Source organism: Prionailurus viverrinus, chromosome E2, assembly GCF_022837055.1.
Source record: "Prionailurus viverrinus isolate Anna chromosome E2, UM_Priviv_1.0, whole genome shotgun sequence".
In the NCBI taxonomy this organism is placed as follows: Eukaryota; Metazoa; Chordata; class Mammalia; order Carnivora; family Felidae; genus Prionailurus; species Prionailurus viverrinus.
Genome location: NC_062575.1, coordinates 49199949 through 49209752, shown reverse-complemented (window position 1 = coordinate 49209752; position 9804 = coordinate 49199949). Strand labels below are relative to the sequence as shown.

Below are 9804 nucleotides of genomic sequence, written 5' to 3'. Positions count from 1 at the left end.
CTTATACCCATTACACAGATGAGATAACAGACCTGGAGACCTGCAGGGGCACATGACCAGTTGCTGGCAGAGTCCAGCCTTCAAGAACCAGATTTTCTGCAGAAAAAAGAGGCCTCAGTTCCTCATTTCTCATCCCCTTTCCCCCCCGCCCCCCCTTCTTACTCAGAATCAGCACTAACAGTATTTCTGAGAAGGAAGTTGGATTTATCAGTCCGTGGGGAGCCACAGGAAACCCCCAAAAAAGGAAGGAAAACCCCTCTCCCCAACTTGAGTGTCTCTGAAGGTGGAAGAATGTTTTTCATAAAGACAGGGGGATGCAGGCAGTGACCTTGAGGGAGATTCCCCTTTGGTCCTGGCTCAAGTCTGATTTGTGGTCCTGGCTGGGAGAGAGCGTTCGAGGAGGCAGGCAGCGTGGATGGAATCGCTTATTTTGTGAGGAAGGTACCTGGCAGAAACAGTTGGCGCGCAAGTTTCCTCAGCCACACTCAAGATGGCAGCGGCCCGACCACGCCCCAAATGGCGGAACCTTTGAGTGTGCGGAGAGACGCTTTTCCCAAAATGGAGAGGGGGAGAGAAAACGTCCATCACATATTAGCCCCGCCCCGAAGACTGCTAGGGCCAATTAGCGACCCGCAGGGCGGGTGCAAGACTAGGGGAGGAGACTGCTGTTGCCCCAGCAACAACCAGGGAGCCCGAAGGCTGGCGCAGCTTCGGAGGGATCAGCGCTTCAGGTCTCTCGCTGCCGGGAAGGTCCTGGGAGAGGCGCGAGCCAAGCCTAGGAAGTCAGCATCCGCGGAGAGAGGGACAGGTCAGGCCCATGAACTGCAATCCCCGCTGTCTCTTGGCCCGACCTAACCGTTAGGTGCTCTGAGGTGGGAATAACGCATGCCCGGGCTTAGAGGCGGGGCTAAGGCGGCCCTGCACTTAAAAGGCCTGCGCCTCTTGGCGCTTGCGGGATCCGACGTGAGGAGGCGGGGCTTTTGTGCCTGTGGGCGGGGCCATGGGCCTTTGGGGCGGGGCTTTCCGCTGCGCTGAGTTTAAGGAAGAGGTTATTTTAGAAGCGGGTAGAGAGATGCCAGCTTCTCCCTCAGCTCTCACCTCACCCCCCGTCATTTTCCCCGGGCTCTCCTGGAGGGACGGTCAGGCCCATGGTTAAGGCGGCAGCCTCAGTAGTTTGACGAAACTAGCTTGGAATCCTACTGCCCCTTATTTGGTAGGCCTCAGCTTCCCCATCTGTCGAGTGGACATAATAGAACACTTACTTCACAGGGCTGTGATTACATTTTTCCCTCAGGGCCATGGCTGAGGTGCACGTGATCGGGCAGATCATGGGGGCCACCGGGTTCTCGGAAAGTAGCCTCTTCTGCAAGTGGGGCATCCACACAGGTATTCTGGGGCCTGGTTCATTTCCCCACCCAGACCTCCAAGCCCAGAGTTTCTACTCCCCTTCCTTGACTCCCTCGCCTAGTCCCCGATCCTCCTCTTCCATTGGCTCTCAGGACTCCTAGCCATGACCATCCTCTGACAATGTGAATCTCACACTCCTTCCTTGTTCTTCCCATCTCACATCTGTGGGAGCTCTGGCTCCCCTTCTCTGAACACAAAGCCCCTGAGGATATGGGACTATAGGCTAGATTCCCCCCCCACCCCACCCACACAGACACACTCCCAATCCTCAAAACCCTAGGCAGCCTATCCCCACTGGACTTCATTCACTGTCTTGGGGGGTGTGGAGGGCCTGGGTCCTTCTCCCATCTCCATTCGTTGCTTAACAGTCTCCATGTATTAAATTCTTACTGTAAAATGGGTTTCCATCCCAGATTTACAGAGAAGAGGCCACCCTACTGTATTCATAATTCTCTGTGAGAATGTAGGAACCCCTTTCTATCAGTCATTCAGGTTCATCCACACAGGTGCAGGGGAGACTTTGGAAGCCCCAGTTTTCCCCATCAGAGACAGCATAGCATCAAGGGTCGGGCCATAGGCTGCCGGATCTGGGCTCAAATGCTAACTAAGTCCCTCACCTATTGAGTGGTGGCCTTTGGACTTGACCTCTCTAGGCCTCAGTCTCCCTGTCTAAAAAGGAAGCTAATAGCAGCTAAGAGGCAGCAGAGTGTTAAGAGTGGACTGCCTGAGTTCAAAACCGCATATTAATTACGTGACCTTGGGCACTTGTCTTTGCCTTGATTTCCCTGTCTGTGCAATGGGAATAATAGCAATACTTAACTTCATGGGGTTGTTGTAAGGACTAAATGAATATCAACCAGCACTGAGAAGAGGGCCTGACCCAGTAAGCGTTTGCCTCACTTGTGTAGAAACTGGTTGGGGTTCTGTTAGTAAAGCCTTGGGTGTGTTGCCCAGCACAGATAAATGCTCATGAAATAGCGTGGCTATTGCCGCCTTCATCTCTGGAGGCCCTGGGTCCTTTGCGATTTCCCTAGTGGGTAGAGTGGTGGCTGAGATCCCCCAGGGAAATTGGGGTCCTCCAGCTGAGCAGATGAGAGGCAGACCCTGGAGTCAGACTTGGTTTCCAGTCTGGACCCCACCACTCACCTGCTCTGTGACCCTGGCCAGGTGCTGACCGCCCCCCCCTCCCCGTCCCCCACTTGGAGCCTCATTTTCCTCATTTGTAAAGTGGTAGAGTGGGAATATTTGTCTTTCATAGGGGTGTTGGGAAATCTCGTAAGTGAAGAACCTGACTGAAGGCCTGGTACTTTCCTCATCTGGCCCAGAAGGAAGAGATCACCAACATGATTTTTATTATTTCAGGGGGCTCTTGGTGGTGGTAGGGGGGGGGAGATAGTTAATCCAGCAGAGAGCTCAGGGGCAGCCAGATAAAGGGCTTGGGCCCTGCAGTCAGAGCACAGTTTGAGTCCAGCACCACTGTGGGACATTGGTAAACTGCGTTCCTGCTGTGCCCAGCATGGACGACCGTGCTTGGCCCACAGCAGGTGTTCAATAAGTGTTCGGGGGACTAAATGGCCAAGTGACTTTCCTTCTCCTTCCTTTACCTATAAAATGGGGATTATATCAGCACCCACCTCCTAGGAGCCCTTACTTGTCCAACAAACATGTATTGAGCACCTTCTGTGCACAAAGATCCTGAGTTTGAAGTCCTGGGGACCCAGCAGTATACAAGAGACAGACATGCTCTCCTAGAGCTCCCAGTAGAGGAGACAGGAAATAAAATGAGCAGACTGGTTACTGACAGTGGTAGATACCAGAAGAAATGAGAGGAGATGATGAGACAGGGACTCGTGTTTGGATAGGAGGGTGAGGGAGCACCCCTCTGGGAAAGTGGCACTGGAGCCTATCCCTGAAGGTTGAGGAAAAGCCATGTAAGGGCACATCCAGGAGCAGAGCTTTCTGGGCAGAGTCAACAGCCAGTGCAAAGGCCCCGGGGGTGGGGGGAAGAGAACAGAAATGGGGGCAGTGAGGCTAGAGGGTGGTGACAGGAGAGTGGTCGGAGAGGAGTTCAGGAAGGGAGCATAGGCCAGGCCATGGAGGGCCTTGTGGGCTACAGAGGAGAGTCTAAACTAGGGGGTGGGGAGGGGATTTAGAGCCCTAGAGGGCAGATTAAGTGAATTGATTTTAGCACAGCATCTGGCACGCAGGAAGCAGTGCATTTTTGCTATTCTTTTCACCCTCGGGAGGATTGCTATTATTATGCACCTTTCACCCTGTGCTGGTGCTCTTGAAGGGACATCCTCGGCCCCATCTTTGTCCTTGGACTAGGCCTCTAAACATGGGGTGAAGAGTCAGAAAATGATATCCAACACTTACCCAGCACTCACTCTGCCCCCCTGACACTGTGCTGAGGGCTTTCTGTGTATTAGCTCGTTTAATCTTTTCAGAAAACTATGAGGGATGTGTCAGGAGGACACCCGTCTTACAGAAGGGGAGACCGAGGCAGAGGAAGGTAACTCGCCCAAGGTTGCACAGGCAGGGAGAAGTAGTACCAGGATTTGAACCCAGACATTTGGCTCTAGAGTCCACACTTTGTAACCCCTGACCCCCCCAAAGCCAGGGAGAAACAGGTTCCTCCAGCCACAATGGCCTCCCCTTCCTGATGTCTGCTTCCTACCCCTCCCTGCAGGGGCAGCGTGGAAGCTCCTGTCGGGCGTACGGGAGGGCCAAACACAGGTGGACACCCCCCAAGTAGGGGACATGGCCTACTGGTCCCACCCCATCGACCTGCACTTCGCCACCAAAGGCCTCCAAGGTGGGTTCCCGGCCTGGGCCCCAGGCTGCCCTCTGGGGCCCTTTCCTGGCCAGGCCTGGTCCCAGAGAGGCTCTCTGCAGGCTGGCTCTAGGGTGTGCAAGACTAGGCCGGCCAGGGCTGCAGGGGGTGAGGGGAAGGTGGGGACCAGGGGGAGAGGGGAGGTGGCTTTCGAAGAGACAAACAGGAGGCTTCAATCAGGAGGAAGCTGGGAGGGGGTGATGAGGGAGAGAGGGCTGGTAGCTGTTTCTGCAGTCCTGGCTCCCCAGCTGCTCACAGGGGAAGCGAGTACGCGGGGGAGGAAGGGTATCAGAAAGCCTTTTCTCGTGGAAAATTTAGATCACTGGAGAGGAGTGGATTCTAGGAAACAGCCTAAGTCAACATGACATGTGTTTCAACAATACAAATAATATTTACTGAGCGTCTGCCCTGCGCCCAGCCTGTGTTGGGCGATGCCAGGGAAATGTTGGTGATTGAGACAGCCCCCCAGCCCTGTCCTCATCGGATTCACCATCTCTTGCGGGGGGAGACAGAGCTGTCCCAGATAGTGGCATCCCAGAGTGGGCAGGACTGGAATGGGGGATCCTAGAGGGTAGGGGAGCCCAGAGGAGAAGCCTGACTGCGAGGGAATTCAGGGAGAGCTTCCTGGAGGAGGGGGTGTTTGAGCTTTGCTGTGAAGGGCTAGTAGGATCTTGTACGGCAGAGGGATGGAAGAAGGTTCTAGGCAGAGAGCTGCGTATGAAAGGCCCAAAGGGGAAAGTGAGCCAGGGGCCTTTGGAGGATCGAGGGTAAACAGGAGAAGGGCCAGGGGTGAGGTGACAGGGGACAGGCCGTGGAGCTGAGGCCATCTCCAGAAGGTGCTCGGGAGCCATAGCCCGTGACAGACATGTCAGATTTCAATTTTAAAAGATTCTTCTGGCTGCCTGTGGCTGATGGGCCGGAGTATGAGGCAGGCGACTGTCCTTCAGTTCTGCAGACCCCACATCCTCCAGTACGGTCACTGTCTTTGCCCCCTCTTTCCTCAACCCCCACTCTGCCCACCTAGAAATCCCTTTGGCTCTACCTTTGGAATGTATCCTAAATCCCCCCCACTTCTCTCTCTGGTCTCTTGGTCTGTCCCTCCTCACCTTTCACCTGGATATTACAGTAGCCTCTTCCCTGTGCTCCATAGTCTGTTCCCCTGTGAACACCCAAGTTGGGTCATATTCTTCTGTCTCTACACAGAACCCTCCCCCCCATGGTCCCCATCTTACTCGGTAAAAGCCAAAGATTTATCCTGGATCATAATCAATTTGAGACAATCTGGTCTGTCACCTCCTGTCCCTCTCTCCCTCTCTCAGTCCAGCCTCACTGGCGCCACCAGCCAGCTCCCACCTCAGGGCCTTTGCACACACTGTTCCCTCTCCTGGGGGCGTACTTCCCCAGATGTCCATCCACATGGCTGGCTCCGTTCCCTCAAGCATTCGCTCAACCGTCACCTTCTCGGAAAAGCTTCTCTTGATCACCCACTTTCTAAAACCCCATCCCCACCCCCACCATCCCCAGCTTTATTTTTCTCCAGAGCAGTTATCACCATCTGACATACCCTGTAATTTGCTTATTTACTACATTCGTTGTCTAGGATGTCAGGAATTTTTGTCTGCTCTGTTCACCACTGTGTCCCCAGCTTCTAGAATAGGGCCTAGCGCAGGCGGCGGTGGGGGGGGGGGGGGACGCAGAAAGGAGGGTGAAATGCGGCCAGGTCTCCAAGGGCTTTTGCCTACCGGGCTGAGGAGCTGAACTGTGTTCTAAGGACATTGAGAAACCTATGGATGTGGGGGAAAGATGCTTCTAGCTGCCAGGTCGGAAGGTGCATTGGAGGCGCAGGAAGGAACGCCCTGGGCCCAGAGAGCACAGAGTGGGCTGTGGGGAGGGAAGGAGGTGTCCCGGACAAGGCCCAAGGCGCTCACCTGGGGACTGGACTGCCCTGAAATGGGGGCACAGAAGAGGAGGCCACAGGAAGGGATGTCCGCAGAGGCCAGATCCAGAGGGCCTGGGGTATTGAGGTTGGAATTGATAGTGAGGGCACTGGGGAGCCAGGGAGGGGTTTTCAGCAGGGGAGGGAAGTAGATTCGGAAAGATTCCTTTGGCTGCCTTGTGAATGGGAGAGAAAGCTGGGGCAGAAACCCAGCGGGGAGGGGACTGGACCAGTGGGGATCAAGGAGATGGGGATCCAGGAGGGGGAGACGGAGCTCCACCATCGCTCCTTTCCTCCCTCCCGTCCTGCAGGCTGGCCCCGACTCCATCTCCAGGTGTGGTCGCAGGACAGCTTCGGCCGCTGCCAGCTCGCAGGCTACGGCTTTTGCCACGTGCCCAGCAGTCCGGGCACCCACCAGCTGGACTGCCCCACATGGCGGCCCCTGGGCAGCTGGCGGGAGCAGCTGGCACGGGCCTTTGTGGGTGGCGGCCCTCAGCTGCTGCACGGGGACGCCATCTACAGTGGGGCCGACCGCTATCGCCTGCACACGGCCGCCGGTGGCACTGTGCACCTTGAGCTGGGCCTGCTTCTGCGCCACTTCGACCGCTATGGTGTGGAATGCTGACCCTGCCCCAGCCGCCACTCGCAGGCCCTTATCCACACCCGGCTACCTATGGAGGGGCAGGATGGCCCGGTGGTCAGAAGCGTGGGTGGGTCCGGAGACTGTCAGATCTGACCCCAGCCAAGGCAGGCCGTGGCTTCTGTCCTGGCCAGCACCTCAAGCCCAGTGGCTGCCCCTCTCAGGTCCAGTTTCCCCATCTGTAAAATGGGGGCAGTTAAGTGTGTGAGGTCGCAGGGTGTTGGGTGAGAAGAGACTGCGCACTGAAGTGCTCAATAAAGGAGCAGTTCTTACAGGTGTGGGTGCCTTCCTGACTTCATCTGTCAGAGGTCTTGTGCCCTCCTGTCCTCCCACTGACACCCTCCTTCAGGTCCCCACCTTCTGACAGACCCACTTCCCCCATCTTGTGCCTCAACCTCTGCCTCCTCCCCACTCTGGGGGCCCCTCTTGTGACCCCCTCTCTTTGGGGCTCCTTGCTCCCCTGTGCGCCTCTCCCCACTGGGTCCCCGTCTCCTGGCTGACCCTCTTCCCCTCTGCTCCAGCCTCCCACCCTCTCTCCTCTGGGGTCCCCGCTCTCTGATCCCCTGTGCCATGTGTCCCCAGCCTCCGATTGAGCCCTCCCCGCCAGATCTTCATTCTCTCCACGACCCCGCACAGCCCTCAAAGCCACACGCAACCCGTCTGCCCGTTTAGGTTGCGCTCAGCCGCCAGGAGGCAGCACCCTGTTCGCGGGGCGGAGCCGGGGTGTCCGCCCCCTCCCCCCGGGGCCTGAGGGACCCCCCTCGGAGCCCGCCCACGCGAGATGAGGACGGTGGCCCGGCCCCCCCATGTCCTCCCCCTGGGGGCCGCCCCCGCCCCGCGCGCTTCCTGGGTGGGGCCGGGGCGGCTTCAAAACCCCCCGCCGCTCCAGCCGGTCCCCGCCACTGCCGCCGCCGCCGCCCTTCGCGCCCCGGGCGTCCCACCCCCTCCTCCCGCCGCGGATCCGCCAGACAGCGAGGCCCCCGGCCGGGGGCAGGGGGGACGCCCCCTCCGGGGCACCCCCCGGCTCGGAGCCGCCCGCGGGGCCGGCCTCGGCCGGGAGCGGAGAAAGGAGCCGCCGAGGAGCAGCCTGAGGCCCCAGAGTCTGAGACGAGCCGCCGCCGCCGCCCCCGCCGCCGCCGCCGCCGCCGCCGCCGCCGCCACTGCGGGGAGGAGGGGGAGGAGGAGCGGGAGGAGGGACGAGCTGGTTGGGAGAAGAGGAAAAAAAGTTTTGAGACTTTTCCGCTGCCGCTGGGAGCCGGAGACGCGGGGACCGATTGGCGCGGCACTGCCCCGCCAGGAGGCAGGACTTGGGGACCCCAGACCGCCCCACCACCGCCTCGGACGCTTGCTCCCTCCCTGCCCCCTCCACGGCGTCCCCCAGGCGCCCCCATTCCGGAACAGCCCTCAGGAGCCGCCAACCCGGACTCCCGCGAAGACTTGACCCCAGACCTCGGGCGCACCCCCCTGCACGCTGCTCCCCCACCTCCAGCCTCTCTCCTGAGCCCCCGCGCATCCAAGGACCCTTCTCCACCGGGATCCGGGAGACGGGATCTCTCCCACACCTCCTTAACTTTCCTACTCAAGACCACCCACCTCTGGTACCAGATCTCGCCCCTCTAGGTTTTTTCCTTGGGATACCGAGAAACCACCCATCAGAGCTTCCCCTCCACCTCCACTCGGTTCTCCCTGAGGGCTTCAACTCCCCTCACCTCACCCCGACCCTCCTATCTTTCTTCGGGAGACCCCGAGCCCCTCTAGGGGCGGGGCCTCCCTTTTCCCACCGCAGCGGGGCTCGCGCTCTCGGCAGTGCCGGGGGCGACGCCTCCCCCATGCCGCCCTCCGGGCTGCGGCTGCTGCCGCTGCTGCTGCCGCTGCTGTGGCTACTAGTGCTGACGCCTGGCCGGCCGGCCGCCGGACTGTCCACCTGCAAGACCATCGACATGGAACTGGTGAAGCGGAAGCGCATCGAGGCCATCCGCGGCCAGATCCTGTCCAAGCTGCGGCTCGCCAGCCCCCCGAGCCAGGGGGAGGTGCCGCCCGGCCCGCTGCCCGAGGCTGTGCTGGCCCTTTACAACAGTACCCGCGACCGGGTGGCGGGGGAGAGCGCCGAGCCGGAGCCCGAGCCTGAGGCGGACTACTACGCCAAGGAGGTCACCCGCGTGCTAATGGTGGAAAACACCAACAGTGAGCTCAGAGGGGCCGGGGACCCTGGAGGGGAGCCCCCAGGGGGCGCCGGAGTGCAGGGGTCACGGGGGAGGAAATTACTGGCAGAGGAAACTGCCTAGAGGAAGAGGACCCCCGGGGTTGCCGGGAACGCGGGAGGGGGGTCTCAAAGAGGAGAGGACTGAGTTTCCTACCCCTCAGGTATCTGGCCTTGAAGGGCAGGAGATAGGGAGCGAAGTGGGCTTCTAGAGGGCGACGGGAACCTGCGGGATCGTGGGGGGGGGGGGGCAGTCCCCTAGAGGGAGAGAAGCAACTGGGGGGTGAAGGGGTAGAAAGACTTCTTTCTTCACAGTGTACTAGAGTGTGGGGGGTCGTGGGGTGAGGGCTGCATAGAGAGAGGGAGCCCGCTTTGGGAGAAGCGAAGACCCCAGCATCTGAGAGAGGGGAGGCAGTGGGGAAAGCTGACCCAGAGCTCAGGGGCACGAGGCGAGAAAATTCAAGAAGGACAGAAAAACTAGGTGAAGCGAACTCCGGAGGTATCGGGAAAGTGGACAGTGGATCCACTTGCAGCGAGCGCGAAAAACACGCGGGATTGGGGGAGGGCCCACAGAGAGGAGGATGATAAATGCGGGGAAGAGGGGACCCGAGGTCTTGGGGTGGGGGGAGGTATGAGCAGGAGAGCAGCGGAGACCCCCAGGGGGGCGTCGGGGATGCGCGCGAGGTGCCCCGAGTATTTGGCGTATGGACGTGAGAGGAGGAAGCCCAGCGCGGGAAGCGAGCCCCCAAGAAACCCAGAATAGTGGGTGGTGGGAAGGGGTTTAGAGA

The 9804-nt window shown here is 59.3% G+C and overlaps 2 protein-coding genes across 4 annotated transcripts in view; both read left to right on the top strand.

The window, feature by feature from the left end:
• The first annotated feature begins 646 nt into the window (after positions 1-646).
• Positions 647-7090, top strand: B9D2 (B9 domain containing 2). 2 transcript variants are annotated; one of them, XM_047835434.1, is made up of 4 exons: positions 647-872; positions 1295-1386; positions 4097-4222; positions 6488-7090. In XM_047835434.1, the coding sequence occupies exons 2-4, from the start codon at positions 1299-1301 to the stop codon at positions 6799-6801; spliced, it is 528 nt and encodes a 175-aa protein (XP_047691390.1). In that variant the 5' UTR covers positions 647-872; positions 1295-1298; the 3' UTR covers positions 6802-7090. The 2 variants fall into 2 exon arrangements, with proteins under 2 accessions (XP_047691390.1, XP_047691389.1); XM_047835433.1 differs by having other exon boundaries at positions 651-808.
• A 665-nt stretch (positions 7091-7755) lies between these two features.
• Positions 7756-9804, top strand: part of TGFB1 (transforming growth factor beta 1) — a 14235-nt gene continuing 12186 nt past the window's right edge. Inside the window, exon 1 of one of the 2 annotated variants that reach the window (XM_047835429.1) lies at positions 7756-9000. In XM_047835429.1, the coding sequence (XP_047691385.1) occupies positions 8646-9000 (355 nt within the window). In that variant the 5' untranslated portion in view covers positions 7756-8645. The remainder of the gene's footprint in view (positions 9001-9804) is intronic. The other variant, XM_047835430.1, reaches the window with a different exon arrangement.

What these genes read in the sequence shown, in the direction of transcription:
- B9D2 (XM_047835434.1), top strand. Translation starts at nt 1,299, where the DNA reads ATGGCTGAGGTGCACGTGATCGGGCAGATCATGGGGGCCACCGGGTTC. An exon ending in CAAGTGGGGCATCCACACAG is followed by an intron (nt 1,387 to 4,096) that starts GTATTCTGGGGC and finishes CCCTCCCTGCAG; the next exon opens with GGGCAGCGTGGAAGCTCCTG. An exon ending in CGCCACCAAAGGCCTCCAAG is followed by an intron (nt 4,223 to 6,487) that starts GTGGGTTCCCGG and finishes CCCGTCCTGCAG; the next exon opens with GCTGGCCCCGACTCCATCTC.